Source organism: Oncorhynchus clarkii, chromosome 10 (assembly GCF_045791955.1).
Source record: "Oncorhynchus clarkii lewisi isolate Uvic-CL-2024 chromosome 10, UVic_Ocla_1.0, whole genome shotgun sequence".
NCBI lineage: Eukaryota > Metazoa > Chordata > Actinopteri > Salmoniformes > Salmonidae > Oncorhynchus > Oncorhynchus clarkii.
In genome coordinates, this window is record NC_092156.1 from 46,262,561 (window position 1) to 46,285,264 (window position 22,704).

At 43.7% G+C, this 22,704-nt stretch overlaps 1 protein-coding gene across 1 annotated transcript in view; it reads left to right on the plus strand.

Annotated features, from left to right (window-relative positions):
* The first annotated feature begins 13,091 nt into the window (after positions 1 to 13,091).
* LOC139418649 (GDNF family receptor alpha-4-like) overlaps positions 13,092 to 22,704 on the plus strand; it is a 50,212-nt gene continuing 40,599 nt past the window's right edge. The window contains exon 1 of the mRNA XM_071168267.1: positions 13,092 to 13,309. Coding sequence (XP_071024368.1) covers positions 13,201 to 13,309 — 109 coding nt within the window. The 5' untranslated portion in view covers positions 13,092 to 13,200. The remainder of the gene's footprint in view (positions 13,310 to 22,704) is intronic.

Consider the following 22,704-nt stretch of genomic DNA (forward strand, 5'->3'; position numbering starts at 1 on the left):
TCCTGTGGCGGGCTGGGTGCCTGCACGCTAACAAGGTCGCTTGGTGTACGGTGTTTCCTCCGACACATTGGTGCGGCTGGCTTCTGGGTTAAGCGGCATTGGGTCAAGAAGCTGTGCAGCTTGGCTGGGCCGTGTTTCGGAGGACACATGGCTCTCGACCCTCACCTCTCCCGAGTCCGTACAGGAGTTGCAGCGGTGGGACAAGACTAACTACCAATTGGATACCATGAAATTGAGGAGAAAAAAGGGTAATTTTTTAAAATTAAATACATTTTTTTTATGTATATCTCACGGGCCGGACTGAAGTGCCGGACTATGCCCCCCCTTGGGCTAGGGTTAAGTTTAGGAGTCAGGTTAAAAGGTTAATGTTAAGGTTAGGGGAAGGGTTAGCTAACATGCTAAGTGAACTCAGAAAAAAAGAAACCTCCCTTTTTCAGGACCCTGTCTTTCAAAGACAATTCGTAAAAATCCAAATAACTTCACAGATCTTCATTGTAAAGGATTTAAACATTGTTTCCCATGCTTGTTCAATGAACCATAAACAATTAATGAACATGCACCTGTGGAACGGTCGTTAAAACACTAACAGCTTACAGATGGTAGGCAATTAAGGTAACAGTTATAAAAACTTAGGACACTAAAGAGGCCTTTCTACTGACTCTGAAAAACACCAAAAGAAAGATGCCCAGGGTCCCTGCTCATCTGCGTGAACATGCCTTAGGCATGCTGCAAGGAGGCATGAGGACTGCAGATGTGGCCAGGGCAATAAATTGCAATGTCCGTACTGTAAGATGCCTAAGACAGCGCTACAGGGAGACAGGACGGACAGCTGATCGTCCTCACAATGGCAGACCACGTGTAACAACACCTGCACAGGATCGGTACATCCGAACATCACCCTGCGGGACAGGTACAGGATGGCATCAACAACTGTCCGAGTTACACTAGGAACGCACAATCCCTCCATCAGTGCTCAGACAGTCCGCAATAGTCATAACCTCTGACTCTTCTCGCAAAATGAAACATTCGCCTCAAAACCGTTTTACCTGTGTTCAAAATCAAACACTGCTCTCAAATCATAAACAAAGTGATCAAAATGATATACACTCTCAAGCAGTCAGTAAACAATACACCGAAAAATAGAAAACACATTGTTCAAAACATACAATTCTCAGGGAGAAGTACATTTTTTGTCTAAAAAAATATTCATATTTTTCTGTCATTGTCTTTTGATGAACGAAAACATGTTCTAGCTCAAAATTGATCAGAAATTACTACTCTGCTTTGCTCTTTGCAATTTAGTTTTTTGTTCTTCCTCCTTCTTGTACCCCTATTTTTACAGTACTGTACCCTGCATCTCACAAACTTGTCCTTTGTCTCTGTGATACTGTAATTCTTGTTTTTTGTTGATATGAACCTGCAACCAGTCAAAATCTATTAAGCAGTCAGTACTGTTAATAAATGGAAAGCACAATGTTCAGGGCCATACAATTTGTCCATTGTACAGTATACAGCCTCCAATGCACTGTACTACAGTATACAATACTAAAAGGGACAAAAATCAAAGGAGTAAACATGTGATCAATGTGCTTCTTCTTGTCTTTGGGCTGGGTCAGGCCAGAGCACTTCGTCGACATCACAAGCAATATTGTCCCTCCTGAGGCAACGGGGGAAGAAGCCTCTTGTGTGCCGTATCCAGCCCTGACATGATTCCTCACCTATATCACCATAGGCTAAATCCATGGCTTGCAGCAGATTTACTCTGGTGTAGGGTTGTCTATCATACACTTTCCATCTCCAAGAGGAGAAAAACTCCTCAATCGGATTCAGGAAAGGCGAGTATGGAGGGAGGTACAAGTTCATAAACTGCCCATTGATGTTAAACCATTCCCTTCCCAGTACACTGTACCTGTTCTCTTCTCTGAATGTCCTTACTATGGTGGACACAGAAAATCGGCTCAAATTGGGTTGCACTCTAAGTCCTGCTTTCCTCATTGTCAGTCCATGGACAAGAACATGTTGCTCGAATTTCATCAGATATTTCCACTCTTTGTATTACTCTTCGTCCTCCTCTTCCTCTTTCTTGCCCTCCTCCTCGTCGTCGTCGTCGCCCACCTCGCATACGCACTCGTCCTCGTCCTCTCACATTGTTTCTTCTATCCATTCTCAGACTTTCCACCCGGCACAGCCAGAAACAGGGACTGGCCATCCCACATATGCTCATGTGCATTAGAGTGCAGAATGTGTTTTGAGAATGTGTTTAATTCTTGGGTTGTGCCGTGGCGGAGGTCTTTGTGGGCTATTCAGCCTTGTCTCAGGATGGTAAGTTGGTGGTTGAAGATATCCCTCTCGTGAGGACCTGAGCCCTAGGACCATGCCCCAGGAATACCTGACATGATGACTCCTTGCTGTCCCCAGTCCACCTGACTGTGCTGCTGCTCCAGTTTCAACTGTTCTGCCTTATTATTATTCGACCATGCTGGTCATTTATGAACATTTGAACATCTTGACCATGTTTTGTTATAATCTCCACCCGGCACAGCCAGAAGAGGACTGGCCACCCCACATAGCCTGGTTCCTCTTGACCATGTTTTGTTAGGTTTCTTCCTAGGTTTTGGCCTTTCTAGGGAGTTTTTCCTAGCCACCGTGCTTCTACACCTGCATTGCTTGCTGTTTGGGGTTTTAGGCTGGGTTTCTGTACAGCACTTTGAGATATCAGCTGATGTACGAAGGGCTATATAAATAAATTTGATTTGATTTTGATTTGATTTAGAGTTTTGCTGAAAAGTCTAAGTGAGATCTGCAAATTGTGTTTTACCATGTGAAATGGTTTAAGGTATTGACAACATACAGCATAATTAGCTAAATGAGTCCAGGCAACTGAGAACTTTGCTCAGCCAATGGGTTTTAGTGTTTTAGCAATTGAGAAAGACTGTAAGCGTTGACTTGAATCGGCAATTTTATGCCATGCTTCACGTCTGCGAGCAGCAGTTGTATTATTTTTGTGATGTAAAATATGTTTTAGGTCGTCAAACCGCTGAAGTATGACTTGCTGCTCTGAACGCCGGCCTTTGTCCCTTTTCCATTTTTCAATCGCGTGGTGTTATCGTTGTCACGGTTACCCCTGTTCTTCTCTTCTGTGTTTTATCAAAGATCCTTAAACCTACCTACCTTTACTCAGCCTAACTATAACCCTTACCGTAACCATTTTAAATGTAAACATCAACGGGGTTAAGGCATCCCAATAATTATTATGATCACGCTATGGAAAGGGGAGACTCCGTTTGGCTCTACGCCCCCAACAAGTGTCACAGGACTCGTTTCAATTCGACTGTGCTGACTGTGCCAACGTCTGTCTGTAGCGTCCGAACCGTTTGAACTACAACCTAGCAGTGGTGGAAAAAGTACTCAAACGTCATACTTGAGTGAAACTAAAGATACATTCATAGAAAGTGACTCAAGTGAAAGTCACCCAGTAAACTATTACTTGAGTAAAAGTCTAAAAGTATTTGGTTTTAAATATACTTACTGTAGGTTTCAAAAGTAAATGGAATTGGTCAAATGTACTTAAGTATCAAGTAAAAGTACATCGATGATTTCAAATTCCTTATATTGTAAAAAACAGACACCACAATTTTTAAAAATGTATGGATAGCCAGGGGCACACTACACACTACACTGTCATACATTTACGAACAAAGCATGTGTTTAGTGAGACCGACAGATCAGAGGCACTTATGCCCTGCCAAGACTGGCGTCTCGGGTCTTCCTACCTTGGGAGTTAGAGGTCTTAACGGATCTGAAAAGTTGGAAATGGATCCGTGGCTTTCCCGCCTGACTGATATGCATAAATACATTTTCAAAAAACAGAGACCTGTTCCAAATGGACCCGAGAACAGTCAGACCCGTTCCGACAAGTAGCGTGGGAAACAGACCCAAACAGACCTGTGCTGGTTCGGATCCGAGAGACCCGTTCAGATCCTTGCCATTGTCTCCTCTGCTTTTCTTTAGGGGTTTCCCCTGGGTTGCTGACTTGCTTTCAAGCATTTTTTTCGTGTATGAATGAATAGGCCTTTGTAAAAAGGAATTGGTCACCTTTGTGTGGTGATCCTTGTGCAGCAGCATCATCTGCACTTCCCGTGCTGAGGTTGGACAGGTCCAAACATCGCCTGCATTACTTAGTTTCACTCCTCTGCGATGTCTAGACATGTCATAACCATCGCCGATGAGTGTCACTAAGGCAGGCAGGCGATGCATGGGATAAAGATGGGTAAACATGGAGGTATAAAGATCATGGTTGTAGTTTTAGCCTAGTCTTATTCACAAGTCACGGCACTAGCTCTTGAGTACCCAAGGGGGCCCAAAGTGGCTCTCAGCCAGTCCCTGTCTTGGGTTCTCAGCTGATTGTATGGACAGCTGGCTCCATGTGAAGTAGAATCCAGATAGATTGGGGGGGAGGGGTACTAAGCTAACATGGAATTGTTTTAAGATGGCCGTACCATTGCTATTTGATAGGTAAAGGTAAAAATAATCTAAACAAATTATTTGATAAAACATTGATCTTGGCCTTTACTACGATAGAAACACATTGAATAACACACAAGACAGCTCAGGAATGAGTCCCGTCATAATTGTGGGTCATATTAGTTTGCTGTGTTGTAAAGTACTTCAGTAAAAATACTTTAAAGTACTACTTAAGTAGTTTTTTGGTGTATCTGTACTTTACCATTTATATTTTTAACAACTTTTACTTTACCTCATTACATCCCTGAAGAAAATAATGCATTTTTTTTTACTCCATTCGTTTTCTCTGACACCCAAAAGTACTTGTTACATTTTGACAGGGAAATGCTCCAATTCACACACTTATCAAGAGGACATCCCTGGGCATCCCTACTGCTAGAGTGTATGACCATCTATGCTGGTGTGTGCGTTGCACATTCTGCCCACAAACTCTGGTAAAGTAGCAGAGGCTTTGTACTTTCACTTTCAGTAAAATGTTGCACCATTTTCATTTCAGTTGCCACTCCTTTGTCTTTGTTTTGTCTTTTGTATGCCATTGCATTTTTGAGCCCATCGTGATATGCTGTTTTCACTCCATCCTCACCATTTCATGTTTTTTTGAAACATTATTTCCTATTGGTTTGTAGACGAGCCTAGTTCTTCTCCAGTGGCCCTGGGCTCTCCTGCACCTACTGTAGGTGCCAGACTTATTCCTCTCACCTTCAAGAACACCATTAACTTGAACACTGTGTTTATAAACATTCTGAATGAATGAATGAACACGTATGAATGCTGTTATCATTTGTGGGGGGATGAGTACCTGGTCCCCATTGGCCCTGTGGATCCCAGTGGCATTGTGTTGCTTCCTGCATCATCTAACGTAATGATGTTCTCCTTTGTTCCGGGAGCAGTCGCACTAGGAAGTTATACGGTCCTTCCTGGTAAAAAACAGTCTGTGGACGCTCTCTACCTATGAATGTGTTTTTCATGATTCTCATTGTGTTTAACACACTCTCTTCTCACTCAGCTCAGGTTGCTGTGTAGCAGCATAAATTATTACATTTCAGTAACAGCTCAGTGCCCTGTGTGGCTTATTCAACTATGGCCACTAGATGACAGAATGGGATTGCTCAAGTTTCTCCACCTCTGTTGTGGATGTGTTTTTGAGGAGTTACGCATTCTCTTTATCTCACCTGAATTACAATGACTGCAATGCTGTGGTTTCCCCTGTGTTTAGATGGCCCCAGGAAGAGTTCTCAGGTCAAGCCAAAGTGTTTTATGCCTATTCCAGACTCACAGCTCCAAGGTGACAGTGAGCCCTGTGCCTTAGGAAGTCCCATCTACCCTGCATCTCCCCCCCCCCCCCGCTAACCCAGCACTCTCCAGGGGATCCAGATGGATTCATGGAAATCCTGGAGCAGGAAGCTATTGATGTGATCTGGATCTCATAGGCTTGTCTTCAGCTCTTGCCCCATTGTGTTAAGCTATGTCACTGAATGGATCATGCAGCGAGGTTTGCACCCGTGTGAATCTTGAACCTGTATTCAATGCACGGTTCAATCTCTGTTGCTACAGCTTTGAATAATTCTTCCCCAGATCTTCTTCCTTTTTTTTCTGTCTTCCAACATACCCCAATTTTGAATCTCTCCCCTGCCCTTTCCTTTTCTCATGTGTCCATGGCTTGACGTACATCATGGTTGGCACAGTAAGTGTAATGAGATGTAGTTCTCCTCCTAGCATAGTTGCATGTTACCTTTGCAGGAAGATACATTACATCTCAAAATACTTCATTCTCTCATTGTCCCAGATGAGTGTTCTTCTGAAAGGGAAGTTCAGCTGCTTGGTTTAGTCTTTTGCCGTGGTGGACTGCTGTTACCCATATGAGTATCAGGGAGGACACAGTATGGTGAGAATAATTCCCTGGGCAGTGCAATCTTTGTTTATATCAATGTGGAGTGTGAACCGAGTGTGTTCGTCTGAGTTAGTGTTATCCCTCTCATCACCTGCAGGGGGCTCTGAGCCTGCCCAACACAGAGGAGGCAGTGGATGGCATACTGTCCCAGAGGCTAAAAGCCCACACATTTGATAAGAGGCTTGTGTTGGAGCTGCACTGTGAATTCTCCTCCGAAAGAGCACCCAGAACGTAACATACATACCTTTTTGTCACGTCCTCCTGTGCGTGTTGTCATGTTCGTGTGTGTGTATCAAATCTGCAGATTACCTATTGTCTGCTTTTGACTCCTGACCAGAATTTCTTTTTTTTCTGCATGTATTCCATTTGAGATTAAGTCTCTCCTCATGAGAGAGTGCTTTTCTCATTCTGTAGGTGTCGCCTCTTGCGCAGTGTGGACCACAGAGTGAACGAATACCCAGCCCTGCACTATCCTCAAGGGTGGCTACAGAGACTTCTCTCATCAGGTATGGACCTGACAATAAATCAAATCAAATTGTATTTGTTGCATGCGCCGCATACAACAGTTGTAGACCTTACTGTGAAATGCTTACTTATAAGCCCTTAACCAACAATGCAGTTCAAGAAATAGAGTTAAGAAAATATTTACAACAACAAAAAATGTACACGTAAATAGTCAGGGTGGCCATTTGATTAATTGTTCAGCAGTCTAATGGCTTGGGGGTAGAAGCTGTTAGAGGAGTCTTTTGGTCCTAGACTTGGTGCTCCGGTACCCCTTGTCGTGTGGTAGCAGAGAGAACAGTCTATAACTTGGGGGATTGGAGTCTTTGACACTTTTTGGGGCCTTCCTCTGACACCGCCTAGTATATAGGTCCTGGATGTCAGGAAGCTTGGCCTCAGTGATGTGATGTGCTGGGCTGTATACACTACCCTCTGCAGCGCCTTACGGTCAGTTGCTGAGCAGTTGTTATACCAGGTCTCCTTTTCCCATAGTCCACGATCAGCTTTTTTTGTCTTACACACATTGAGGGAGAGGTTGTTGTCCTGGCACCACACTGCCAGGTCTCTGACCTCCTCCGTATAGGCTGTCTCATTGTTGTCAGTGATCAGGCCTACCACTGTTGTGTCGTCAGCAAACTTAATGATGGTGCAGTCGTGGGTGAACAGGGAGTAACAGGAGGGGACTAAGCACGCACACCCGAAGGGCCCCAGTGTTGAGGATCAGCTTGGCTCCAATACTCAAATAGACTCTGGGCTGCACACACAGCCTAGCCTCCGCCTAGGAGCGCCGCAGACGCCACCACATCCAAACTTTTGTCAAACTCTGAGCCAGTCGTGTCGGGGATGGAGTCCAGGAGAAGAACAGACACTCAGAGGGACAGCTGAGTCCAAACAGTGACCTAGAGATTGTCCGTTTAATTATCCTACAGGAACCTACTTGACTATGTGATAACAAATTGCCCTTTTGTTGGGCTTGCTAGCTTTCCAAATGGAACCCTTTTTCACATGCTGTCATGTAAACTATGCACTATGTCAATGTTCACTGATGCCTTTGTCCATTTTGTAGTATATTTTAATTACAGTAGAGACCGCAGGTCGCCTTTTCAAATTGCTTTAATGTAATTTCCACATTGCAGAGCAGAAAGGGGTGGCATTATTTCCAGTGTCAATCATGGATGTATGTTTTTATTATTAATGGGAATCATGACTTAATGTGAGCTCTTCTGAATAACATTTTTTTTAACCAGAGTGAATGACCTTGGAGTTTAGGTTGAATAGTTTTTAATGTTTTGATTATATCAGGGACCTGCACATGAATTAATGCATTAACTATGACATTTATAATTAAAAAACACACAAAAAAACACAACTTTTATTTTAATTATATCATTTCAATGGGTATCATATGGTCCATGGACAGTAAAACCAAAACATAAAGGAGAAACCTTTAGAAGTATTTTTTTATTAGGCTTGTCCTTGTGAATATCCTTAGTCCTTATCCCTGCCGGTGCCACAGGTGTGTCTTGTTTGCAGCTGTGGTTCCTCCCCCAACACAGCTGGGTTAACTCTATCCCCCCTCGCTGTTAAAAAAGCCTCCCTCTTCTATGCACAGCAGCTGTAATTGCGGAACAACTGTGGGATTTCACAGGCCCCAAAAAGTGGTATCCGGCTATACTGAAAGCAGATAGGGTGGGAATGGCCACGGCTCAGACTTCAGACCTTTCCCAGGAGGAAGGAAGACTGGTACTGGCTGGCTGTTGCAGTGGAGGACCTTTTGGCAGTAAGTTTTTATGGGTTTTTAATACCACGCATGGGCCTACATACTCATATCTCTGGCAGCAACAACCCAGAGTCCCAGGCAAGGCCATGAGAGGACGGGGGATGTTGAGTGGGGAGATAAGGACATTGTTGGAGAAAATGGTGAATTAAGAAATCACATGTTATCAACAGCTATGTCCAAGTGGAGGTCTCAAATTGCAGTTTTCAAAAGTCACTTGCTCAACAAAATCAGCCTGTCGACTACCATGTCTAATAATGCTTTCTGGTGCGGTGTAATGTTTGGAATATACAGGCTGGTTTCAACTGAGCCAATGGATTTTGAGTTCCTTAATCCCTGCTCCTCAAGTCATGCAGTCCAGAGTGGAGAGGTAACAGGAGGGAAAGTGAAATTATCCATTCCATCTTATTTATAAGTGGCATTATTAGAGTGGCGATGATGGAGAGATTAGTTATTGTCTGTCAGCGCAATATGCAGGAAGCCCAGGTGCAAAAGCCCAACTGCTAACAGTGAGAGGAAATCCAACCTAATAGCTGACTACAATTTGCTCATTTTTGGAGTCCAGTTATTTTCTGCAGGGTCAAATGACATTTCAATAGAGAAGGCCATCGTGTTGGCCTTCAGAAAGTATTCACACCCATTGACTTTTGACAAAAAAAAAATGTGTTTCAGACAGAATTTAAAATTGATTAAATTGAGATTTTGTGTCACTGGACACACAATACTCCATAAAGCCAAAGTGGAATGATGCTTTTAGACATTTTTACAAATGAATTAAAAATGAAAAGCTGAAATGTCTTGAGTCAATAAGTATTCAACCCCATTGTTATGGCAAGCCTAAATAAATTCAGGAGTAGAAATGTGCTCAACAAGTCACATACGAAGTTGCATGGACTCCCTATGTGTGCAATAGTAGTGTTTAATATGATTTGTTAAATGACTTCCTCATCTCTGTATCACACACATACAAGTATCTGTAAGGTCCCTCAGCCGAGCAGTGAATTTCAAACACAGATTCAACCACAAAAACCAGGCGTCCTTCCTAACTCAGTTGCCAGAAAGGAAGGAAACGGCTCAGGGATATCACACTGAGGGCAATGGGGATTTTAAAACAGTTGCAGAGTTTATTGGCTGGGATTGGAGAAAACTGAGGATGGATTAACAACATTGTAGTTACTCCCCAATACTAACCTAAATGACAGAGTGAAAAGAAGGAAGCTTGTACAGAATAAAAATATTCCAAAACATGCATCATGTTTGCAATAAATCACTAAAGTAAAACTGCAAAAAATGTGCCAACACAAAGCATTATGTTTGGGGAAAATCCAACACATCACTGAGTACCAGTCTTCACATTTTCAAGCATGGCAGTGGCTGCATTATGTTATGGGTATGTTTGTCATCAGCAAGGACTAGGGTTTTTGTTGGGGGGGGGGGCATAAAAAAGAAATGGAATTGAGCTAAGCACAGGAAAAATCCTACAGCAAAACCTGGTTCATTCAGTCTGCTTTCTAACAGACACTTGGAGACAACTTCACCTTTCAGCTGGCCACTAACCAAAAACACAAGGGACAGATATATATATACTGGAGTTGCTTACCAAGAGGACATTAAATGTTCCTGAGTGGCCTAATTACAGTTTTGACTGAAATCTGCTTGAAAATCTATGGAAAGACTTGAAAATGGATGTCTAGCAGTGATCAATAACCAACTTGACAAAGCTTGAAGAATTTTTTTAAAGAATAATGTGCAATCCAGGTGTGCAACGCTCTTAGAGTGTGTGTGTGTGTGTGTGTGTATATGTATTTTGACTTCAACACACAGTTGAAGTCAAAGAACACCATCCCAACCGTGAAGCACGAAGGTGGCAGCATCATGTTGTGGGGGTGCTTTGCTGCAGGAGAGACTGGTGCACTTCACAAAATAGATGGCATCATGAGGACGCAAAATTATGTGAATATATTGAAGCAACATCTCAAGACATCAGTCAGGAAGTTAAAGCTTGGTCGCAAATGGGTCTTCCAAATGGACAATGACCCCAAGCATACTTCCAAAGTTGTGGCAAAATGGTTTAAGGACAACAAGGTCAAGGTATTGGAGTTGCCATCACAAAGCCCTGACCTCAATCCCATAGAAAACGCGTGGGCAGAACTGAAAAATTGTGTGCGAGCAAGGAGGCCTACAAACCTGACTCAGTTACACCAGCTCTGTCAGGAGGAATGGGCCAAAATTCACCCAACTTATTGTGGGACGCTTGTGGGAGGCTACCCAAAACGTTTGACCCAAGTTAAACAATTTAAAGTCAATGCTACCAAATACTAATTGAGTGTATGTACACTTCTGAGCCAGTGGGAATCTGATGAAATAAATAAAAGCTGAAATAAATCATTCTCTACAATTATTCTGACATTTCACATTCTTAAAATAAAGTGGTGATCCTAACTGACCTAAGACATGGACTTTTTACTAGGATTAAATGTCAGGAATTGTGAAAAACCGACTTCCGACTTCAGCTGTAACTTGTCTATCTTAACTGGCATACGTGCTGGCAAGGTTGGTAGACTTTAGAAACACACGGAATAAGACTCACATTCCTTTCAATCTTTTACACAGATTTTAGCAGAGACTCACAGTTTGTTTCTTTAAAAGAAGCAGCAAGGAGGATAGAGACAGCTAAAGAGGTATGTTTAGATATGCAGAAATATTGTTTTTACAGAGAATGAAGCGTCATGATTATGGCTCTAGATTGCAGGGAAAAAGCTGTTTCAGGTGTTTGAAATGCCTAGGCCCCCTCCTGACCACTCGGCCTGGTCTCATGGACTAGACGTAACATAGTAAATGTACATCCGGGGCACTCAAATTAGGTTGATTGCTACGTTTGCTATGGTTACATAAGGCAGAAGGTTACTTAAGTCAAAAACTAAATGAGGGTGGTAGGGTGGGCGTATAATATGAATGTCTAGTTACCCAAAGGTTGCGTGTTCGAATCTCATCATGGACAACTTTCTTATAACTTTTTATCTACTTTGCAACTACTTAACATATTAGCTAACCATTTCCCTAACCCTAACTCCTTAAGGTACCTCATAACCTTAACTTAATAACTGAATTTTTACCCCTTTTTCTCCCCAATTTCGTGGTATCCAATTGTTAGTAGCTACTATCTTGTCTCATCGCTACAACTCCCGTACAGGCTCGGGAGAGACGAAGGTTGTAAGTCATGCGTCCTCCGATACACAACCCAACCAAGCCGCACTGCTTCTTAACACAGCGCGCATCCAATCCGGAAGCCAGCCGCACCAATGTGTCGGAGGAAACACCGTGCACCTGGCAACCTTGGTTAGCGCCATTGTAGTCGCTGGTGTGCGATGAATAAATACCATATGAAACGTAACATATCATACTAATTGGAGATTCTCAGATTTACTGACAGAATAATACGAACTGCTCTGAGACCAGGTTGGACCACTCCCCAGCCATCCTGCACCCCCTCAGATTTTTGGGGTGCAGGATGGCTTTGCTGGTGGCAGTGGTGGCATAATGCTGCTGTTGCTCAGGCTGGAAGTATTTGAGGTGTATTAGAATCGAGTTCTTCAGTAAGTTTATCACTCTGTGTAGAGGTGATGTGTGTGTGTATAGGCCTACATTTAATGTGGTAATCGTGTATTTTCTGCCAATTTGATTTTCAGACGCTGGTTTCTGACTCATATTTTAAATATTTTCCCCAAACGTACTGTACAGAATATGCATGCACAACTGAGACCTACGTTAGGATGAAATAAAACATGTAGTCACTCCAGCTCATCATGCTGAAGCACATATGTAGCCTACTCTATCCTCTCAAAAATTGAGGTACATCAAATATAATTGGATTGGTCGCATACACATATTTAGCAGATGTTATTGTAGATATGTGTACATCTGTTTGCCTCTAGTGTAATTACAGTTGTAAACAAAATATGTCGCGTTCTTTTAAGTAAAAAACACACACACACACACACACACACACACGCACACAGCGCGCAGCATCACTGTGGAGTATGGTATTTTATTCACTGACTTTTTCTGTATGTGTATTAGGCTACTCGGGGGCCAATCACAACACAGCTCTGTGTTTGAGCTGCACCATACAGTCTGACTATTCTATTTTCAAGTCTTGCAAGCGACATAAGTGCAATTGAGAATGATTCTAAACAAATTCAGCCTCTGGGTCGCTTAAGCTTTCGGAAACTTTGGAGGGACATTTTTCTGAAAAGACCGCGGAACGCTTGCAGTGTGTGATGCACGGTATTTGGGGTAACCTATTCTTGACCACTCGTCTAATTATAATATAACTAATTTATTTTACTGCAAGTCCTCTCTTTGAAAAAAACGCGACAGCTGCAAACGTTGCATCCCTGCGAGTCCAGGTTTGGGAATTGTCACACATTTGCGAGAATCGGCTTGGCTTATTCACTCAGTCGATCCTGGGACATACGCGGTGTGGCTGGATGTTGCATGCGGGTCAATGAGCGCGAGGACAAAGTGCCTCCGAAGTCCCCAACTCCCCGACCTCTCTTACCTGATGCCGTGCATGATGATTGTCCTTGGAATACTTCTGAATGTCCTCAGTCATGGTAAGCGAAATTCGTCAGTCACTATAATATTGTTTATTTATCATGTCGTCAATTCTAAAGTGATGAAATATTACCCGGCGCATTGTGCACTAAATGTTCCCCCTTGTTTAGAAAATCCAGTCTCTCCAAACTGTAATGCTCTAAAAGCCGTTATCAAATTTTCTAGTTGTCTGTCACTTTCCAAAATAGGGTTCAACCGATAGACAGTCGGTCTGGGGAGTCGTTTTTTTTCTAAGGCATCTCCAGGGATCATAATAGCGTGCTTCTATTTCTAAATATAGCAGGTCATTGGTTCAGAAAGCACTCACTGGATGAGACAAAGTTAAACAGCTAACAATGGTTTTAGTTGACTTTTATAGCAATTCTATGACAAATAGAATATTGACAATCCTTTATAATTAGATAGTATTAATAATTTACAGTAGGCTAGGCCTATTATTAGTTTTAAAGAGACATCAAAACTCTCACTTCAGCTCAATTCTCTATTTTAAATCAAAGTACTCATTAGGATCAATATGGATAGTGTTTCACTTTTGTTTTCATGAAATTGCAATTCACACAAAGTTAAGAATTGCATGCAGTGTTGAATGTAGAATTGGATTCATGATGCCTATCCAAAATGAATTCTCTACTGTGGTCATTTTCATTTAGCATATTCATTTAGCATAGGAAACTCATGTATGTGTCCTCTCTTGCAATAGCTGACAAAGGAGCTATATATTTAATTGCTGGCTCTATAAAAGGTGTTGTAATCTTTCATACCAAGATTTTGTGACTAAAATTGAAGCACTTAAATCAACTCCCAAAGGCATGCGAGAACATGAGACAGTATGATCTATGGTTATCGACACAGTTAAGACCATAGCTCGATGACATCATTTTGAAGGTCTTGTCCTGCTCTTATACTTACACGACTAGAGTGGAAAAAGTGTTCTGCCGGGTCCTTTTACAGCTTTACTCTGCTTTTAAGACTTGTTTTCCTGGCCATTCTTTTTTTACTGATACAGATAGAGCTCAACATGCTCTTACCCTAGTTAATTGTGATGTCATTGGAAAAACCACTGACTGCTCGTCCAAGACAAATTATCACAAAGGTGTGAACCAGAAGGCTGCTATCAAATTTAATGCATTCTGCCATGAGGCATGCTGTTGGAGCCTTTTGGTGTCAGACTTGATTCACCGGTACCGCTTGCCATGCAGAAGAAGAGAGCACAGTCTATGGCTTGGGTGGTTGGAGTCTAACAATTTTCCAGGCCTTCCTTTCACACAGGCTGATATAGAGATCTTGGATGGCAGGGAGCTCGGCCCCAGTGATGTACTGGGCTGTCCGCACCACCCTCTGTATCACCATGTGACCGAGAGTGGTGCTATTGCCATAAGCAGTGATGCCGCCAGTCAAGCTGATCTCAATGGTACAGCTGAATAACTTTTTGAGGATTTGAGGGCCCATGCCAAACCTTTTCAACCTCCTGAGGGGGAAGAGGTGCTGTTGCATCTTCTACACACCTGAGTGTGTGTGGGCGGACCATTATAAGTTCTTATTGATTTGAAGCTGTCGACCCGCTCCACTGCAGCCCCGTCGATGTGGAGGGGGGCGTGCTTTCCCCCCTGTTTTTGGTAGTCCACGATCAGCTCCTTGGTCTTACTGACGTTGAGGGAGAAGTTGCTGTTCTGGCCATACACTGCCAGGACACTGACCTCCTCCCTTTAAGCTGTCTCATCGTCGCCAGTGATCAGGCTCACCACCGTCGTGACGTCTGCAAACTTGATGATGGTGTTGGAGTCGTGGGTGAAAAGGGAGTACAGGAGGGGACTAAGCACACACCCCTGTGGCGCCGCCGTGTTCAGGGTCAACGTGGCGGAGGTGATGTTGCCTACCTTCACCACCTGGAGACGGCCTGTCAGTAAGTCCAGGATCTATTTGCAGAGGGAGGTGTTCAGTCCCAGGGTCCTCAGCTTGTTTACGGCAGAGGGAGGTGTTCAGTCCCAGGGTCCTCAGCTTGTTGACAAGCTTGGAGGGGATAATGCTGAGCTGTAGTCAATGAACAGCATTCTAACATAGGTATTCCTTTTATCTGGAACGGTGAGGCTGTGAAATTAGATTGTGTCTATGGATCTGTAGGGATGCTATGCAAATTGGGGTGGGTCTAGGGTGTCTGGGATGATGGAGTTGATGTGTGCTATAACCAGCCTCTCAAAGACCTTCATGATTACAGATGTGAGTGCTACAGGGGGGTACCCATTGTTGCATGAAGCCTTAGAGTTCTTGGGAACAGGAATGATGGTGGTCATCTTAAATCATGTGGGGATTACAGACTGATACAAAGGAAAGGTTGAAGATGACTGTGAATATACCTTCCAGCTGTTCTGTGTATGCTCTGGGAAAACGCCCTGGAATACCAATCGGGCCCCGCGGTATTTATTTTATTAAAGACATTACTCACGTCGGCCTCGGAGAGCGAGATCACCCAATCTTCTGGGTCGGTGGCGGCCCTCACACCCGGCATGATGTTGCTATTGTCAAAGTGTGCATAAAATGCATTGCATTTATCTGGAAAGGAGGCATGGTTGGGCAGATCACGGCTGGGTCTTCCTTTGTAATCCGTAATGGACTGTAGCCCTTGTCACATTTGGCGGGTGTCGGAGCCTGTGTAATATGATTCCTCCTTATTCCTATATTGTCCTTTTGCTCGTTTGATGACTCTGCAGAGGTCAAAACGTGACTTCTTGTTCTTGTTTCTGTCCTCAGCCGTAGCCTCAGGGTTGTCTGCGATAGCCCTGTGTACGTTAGACCCATTCTTTAGTTTAGCGCCAACCTCCGTGTTAATCCAGGGCTTTTGATTGGGGAAGCAGCAAACCCTAACTGTGGGGACAAAGTCACCGATGCATTTCCTAATGAAGCTGGGTGGTTAGCTTGTCAATATGTTCGGCAGAGTCCTCCCCATGATTGGAAACATATTCCAATCAGCGCTAGCAAAGCAGTCTTGTAGCATAGTCTCTGATTCTGGTGACCATTTCTCAACGGCGCGAGTCACGGTTAATTTGAGTTTCTGCTTGTAAACAGGAAGCAGGAGTAAGTAGTCATGATCTGATTTGCTGAATGGCGGATGAGGTAGGGCCATGTATGCTTGCTTGTGGGTAGAATAACTGTGGTCTAGGACTTTATTTCTCCTAGTGTCCAGGGAGATGTGTTGATGGAAGATTCTTAATGACACAGAATTCTAATTGTCGGCAACCAGAAAAGCAGCTTCTGTATGTAAGTGTTCCTGCTTGGTTATAGCCTTGTACAATTTGTTAAGTGCCAGCTTCTTATTTTTCTTCTCCTGAGGTGGAATGTATACAATTGTCACGATAACAGCTGAATACTCTGTTGGGAGGTAAAAGGGTCAACATTTGACCATCAGGTATTCCAAGATGGGTGAACAATTGGTCGCACTTCCACCGCGCTCGAGTTGGCACACCAGTTGTTGATGAAGAGCTAAACCCCTCCCCCATCGATTTCCCCAGACTCCACTGCCTTGTCGGCACAGTGAATGTAGAATCCATCGAGTTGGAGAGCCAAGAGGGGTATCTTGTCCGAGAGCCATGTTTTAGAAAAGCATAGAATATTGCAGTTACGAGAGTCCCGTTGGTAGCAAATCTGCGATCGGAGGTCATCCATCTTATTATCAAGTGTCTGTGCATTGGCCAGTAGAATGGAGGGAGGAGGTGGCCGGTTCTCCCTTAGCCTTAATCTCACCAGGATCCCCCCCTCTCTTTCCTCTGTAACTTCGGCGTTTCCTCTTGGGTAGCCTGAAAATTGGGTCGGAATAACAGAAAGTCGAACTTGAAGTCGAAATGGAAGCTGGAATTGAGGTAAGTAACTGCCGATCTGATGTTCAAAAGTTATAAGAAATGATAGCGGATACATTTAGAGAAAATAAAGTAAAAATAAACAAAAAAATAGTCACAAAATACCAAAGTTGGGTCAGCCCTTGCAAAACGGCGGCCATCCAGTATGGCGCCATCTTTATATTTGTAGCCCAACACACCAACCACAAATACAGCAGAAGTTGAAAATATTGTTCAGGCTTTTGCCAAACTGATCGTTTTGATTGTGGCTATTAATATAGTCCTGTGAAGAATGTATTATAATGACCCAATCGATCATCATAAATCCCTCAGGGGTCCGTGCTCAGTCCCCTCCTGTACTCCCTGTTCACTCATGACTGCACGACCAGGCATGACTCCAACACCATCATTAAGTTTGCCGATGACACAACAGTGGTAGGCCTGATCACCGACAACGATGAGACAGCTTATAGGGTGGAGGTCAGAGACCTGGCAGTGTGGTGCAAGGACAACAACCTCTCCCTCAACGTGATCAAGACAAAGGAGATGATTGTGGACTACAGGAAAAGGAGGACCGAGCATGCCCCCATTCTCATCGACGGGGCTGTAGTGGAGCAGGTTGAGAGCTTCAAGTTCCTTGGCGTCCACATCACCAACAAACTAACATGGTCCAAGCACACCAAGACAGTTGTGAAGAGGGTACGGCAAAACCTATTCCCCCTCATGAGACTGAACAGTTTTGGCATGGCAACTCCTCGGCCTCCGATCGCAAGGCACTACAGAGGGTAGTGCGAACGGCCCAGTACATCGCTGGTCCTGCCACCCAGGACCTCTATACCAGGTGGTGTCAGAGGAAGGCCAAAAGTCATAGACCGTTCTCTCTGCTACTGTGGTTAGATCGTTGGACTAGTAACCAGAAGGTTGCAAGTTCAAACCCCCGAGCTGACAAAGTACAAATCTGTTGTTCTGCCCCTGGACAGACAGTTAACCCACTGTTCCTAGGCCATCATTGAAAATAAGAATTTGTTCTTAACTGACTTGCCTAGGTAAATAAAGGTGACAATTACATTTAAAAAAATATTCCTCAACATTCACATATTTAAATCAGTGTATTTCAATTGCTGTGTTTGTTCAGGACGTTTCTCTTTGAATGATTGTCTTGAACGATGAACAATGTAGCTGTCATTGTTCATTGAGCTGTTCATCAGTCACCCTCCTACTTCTGACATCAATATAATAAAGTTAGAGGTATGCTTGAATCCAACTTAGAATCCCTCCAAAACAAAATGTGAGTCACCAGGGGGATGGTAGGGGACGCCATGTGCGACTGACGTGTTTTCCGTTTGCTCCCGTGGTATTCTTAAAGTTTATGTGAATTCTGCAGCAAAACCGTATTTATTTTCAAATATTAATTTGGTGATCCCTTTCCGTAAAAACCAAGACTACTTTGCTTCCGAATGTCAGCATGTCGACCAAACATAAGGCCAAGAACATGACTCTGAGAAAACCCGGCCTACAAGACCCGCTCTCATCACCGCCCTCTCCTGAGTCTGAGGGCCCGGGGACGCACACTTTACCCGGGGGCGCGGCTTGGACTGGCGGCGCTGAAATGAACATTCTCGAGGCCATCAAACTACTACGCTCTGAGATAGTTGAAATGAAAACACAGGTGGTTGCTACGATTGAGGCCAGAATAAAGGAGGTTTCTGATACTTTAAAAGCAGATTTAACCATCCTGCGGAACGAGACTGTGCCGGCAATTACATCACTCAAAACAACAACTGCGTCACACACTACAACGATTGCAGCACTGGAGGCCTCCGCTACTAATGTCTCCGACTTAACTACATCCCTGGAGGCTGAAGTTAAACGCCTAGCTGCGGATTTGAAAAAGGTGAGGGAGAGCTGTGTGAGTTTAGAGGGATTCTCTCGCCGTAATAATCTGAGGCTTGTATCAGTCCCAGAGTCCGCGGAAATGCATCGCGCCACGGATTTCGTTTCAGGGCTGCTGAAGGATGTTCTTGCCTTAGATGAAAAGCCCCTGATTGATCGAGCCCACCGGTCGCTGCGCCCAAAGCCCCGGGATGGGGAGAGGCCCCGTGACATAATTCTTCGAGTGCACTTTTTTCATGAGAAGATGGAGATCCTCCGACGAGCCCGCAATACCACTCTGAGCTTTCAAGGACAGAGCTTTTTCATATACCAGGACTACTCCCCCACTGTTTCCAAGCAGCGCGCAGCTTTCGGACAGGCCAAACGAGTACTTCGGGACCATCCAAGTGTGAAGTATGGACTGCGATTCCCGGCCCGTTTATGGATATCTCATGAGGGTAAAGACCACACGTTTGAATCTCCGGAGGAGGCTATGGCTCACATTCAACGTCATATCAAGAAGTCTTGAATATGCTCACAGTTTAGCAACTGTTGCTTGCGAACTGTGGATAGTAAGTACCCCACTTGTGGTACAATTATGTTCAGATATAACAGGCTAGTCTTGTATAGTTGGTGAAACTATTCAGGCTTATTTGATGTGATCTAATGTTTTGATCATCTAGTGTGCGTGCCTTATCTCGCTCACCTATTTAGTTTGTTTACACATTGTCTCAGTGACTCAAAATATTTTTGGTTATTTGTTTACTGCATCCGTTTGCATTGACCCAGTAAACAGCAAATGTCTCCCGAGGCTACACGGTTTCTGGGGCCTCACTTTAATTTTAAACGTTTTGAGCGTCATTTAAGCCCAGCAAACGTTCAACGTTACGCAGACGTAGTTTTTTGGGATTGGTTGTAAGCTGTCTCAGCTTCAATTAGACTACTATTATAATTACTATTATTTTTGATTGTCTTACTACGATTTCCTTACTTCAAATTAGATTTTTGGCTGAGAGCCTTTATACATTTTATTTATTTTCTCTCAATGCCTGTTATAAGACGGGGAATACAATTATATACATCTACAAGTGGTGCTTTTGTCATTCCGTTTGCACAGGGGATTCGCCTTTTTTTTATTTGAAAAAAATACATACAAATATTTCTTTTTGCTGCTTGATCCACTAACAAAACGCGACTTTAAAGAGCGGGACTGTGGGTTTAGGTTTAAGACCGCACTCTCACAGACATACTGTGCGAAGAGAACATGTTCTATTTAGGCTTGTACCTCGTTTGGGGAGGTATTGTCTGGGATGGGGGGAGGGGGTGGGGGGGGCAGGTTGAATTGTTCAGTTCTAATGTTGTCATTCTGTCTTTTTAGTTTTTTTTTCTGTTTTTTTTTCTGTACTTTTTCCAAACATTTACCACCGTACATTATTACTCTGAGACAAGTTATTCTGGGGGTTTTGGGCGCTCATTGCTTTTCCATTCTATGCTCTGATGACAGGGTTGAATAACGGGAATGCCCAGAGGGGCCGAAATAATACGATCAAGTACATTTCTTGGAATACCAAAGGGGTTAACAACCCGGTGAAGCGTAAGAGGGTGTTGACACACTTAAAGGGTTTGAATGCAAATATTGCATTTCTACAAGAGACTCACTTGAGGACTGGTGAGCATTTTAGGATGCGTAAGGACTGGGTTGGTCAAGTGTTCCACTCAAACTTTCCCTTTGTAGCTTCTGAGGTTATTGCTGATCCTAAGGGACGATACGTCATAGTAACCGGTGAACTGTTTTCTACCCCTCTTGTTTTGGCTAGTGTTTATGCTCCCAATTGGGATGACACAAGTTTCATTTCTTCCTTTCTGTCTGCTATTCCCAATTTAGATTCTCATTTGTTGATTTTAGGGGGGGGATTTCAACTGTAAAATGTCCCCAGTTCTTGACAAGTCCTCACAAACAAATACAGGCCCATCTAAATGTGCCCTACTTATTCAATCCTTTCTTCAGAAATATGCTATGTTTGAGGCCTGGCGTTTCCTACATCCTACAGATAGACAGTATTCCTTTTATTCTCATGTTCATCAAACATACTCCCGGATTGATTACTTCTTTTTGGACAAAAAACTTCTGCCTAACCTTCGGCAGTGTACTTACGAGAGTATTGTTATCTCTGACCATTCACCATTAGTGCTTGAACTAGAGTTTCCCCAGCGACCTCCTAGGTGTTATCAATGGCGTCTCAACCCCATTTTACTCTCAGATAAGGAGTTTGTTAATTTCATTTCTTCTGAAATTACCTTATTCCTAGAAACTAATTCAACATCAGGTATGTCCTGCTCTACCATATGGGAGTCTCTCAAAGCATACCTACGTGGCCAAATTATTTCTTATACAGCCAACCAAAACAGAGTTCGCTCCCAGCGACTTCGGGACCTGAGCGAGTCCATAGCCACATTGGATGAGAGGTATGCTACGGATCCTTCCTCTGATCTGCATAAAGAGCGCCAACTACTCCAATCTGAATTTGATGAGCTTTCTACCAGGCAAGCTGAACAGTTACTCTTGCGAGCTCGATACAAAGTCTATGAACAAGGCGACAAGGCCAGTAAACTCCTTGCACATCAGATCCGTAAATCCGAGGCCTCACGTTTAATCCCACAAATAAGGACCCCGTCTGGTGCCACCACAGTTATACATAAAGAGATCAATGATCAATTTAAACAATTTTACTCTGCGCTATACACCTCTGAATCCCCTCAAGACCCTTCGCTGATTGACTCCTTCTTTAATGGCTTGAATATGCCTTCAATTGATACAGACTCCCATGACTGTCTAGAAGAAGAATTTACGCTTGAGGAGATTGCAACAGCAGTGTCCGCAATGAAAAGTGGTAAATCACCGGGTCCGGACGGTTTTCCAACCGAATTTTACAGGACGTTTTCTGGTCTGCTTTGCCCATTCTTGTCCCGACTATTTGCAGAGTGCCTCAATACTTCAAAGCTGCCGCCTAGTCTTTATCAGGCTTCAATTTCATTACTACTAAAGAAAAACAAAGACCCCCTGGAATGTGGATCCTATCGCCCAATCTCGCTTTTAAACTGTGATTACAAAATCCTAGCTAAGCTTTTAGCCATCCGTATGGAAGGCTTGCTGCACCAAGTAATATACTCTGACCAGGCTGGCTTTGTGAGAAATAGGCATTTATTTTTCAATATTAGGCGCCTTATGAATATACTGTACTCCCCAGCGTCGGAGGACCCGGAGGTGGTGGTCTCACTTGATGCCGAAAAAGCGTTTGACCGCGTTGAGTGGGATTACCTAACAGCTGCCCTTTATAGATTTGGCTTTGGCCCCAAATTCATTGCGTGGATAAAGATTCTTTATTTTTCCCCCATGGCTTCGGTACGGACCAATAACTTGTCCTCTGACTATTTTCCCTTGCACCGCGGATCCAGACAGGGTTGCCCACTCTCCCCCTTGTTGTTTGCTTTGGCAATCGAGCCTCTCGCCATTGCACTACGCTCTAATGATGCCATTCAAGGCATAATCAGGGCGGGCTTAGAGCAGAAAGTCTCGCTATATGCTGACGACCTCCTTTTGTTTATCTCCAACCCCGATACCTCATTGCCACGTGCCCTATCTGTTCTTAAAAAATTTGGATCAATCTCAGGGTACAAGCTGAACCTAGGCA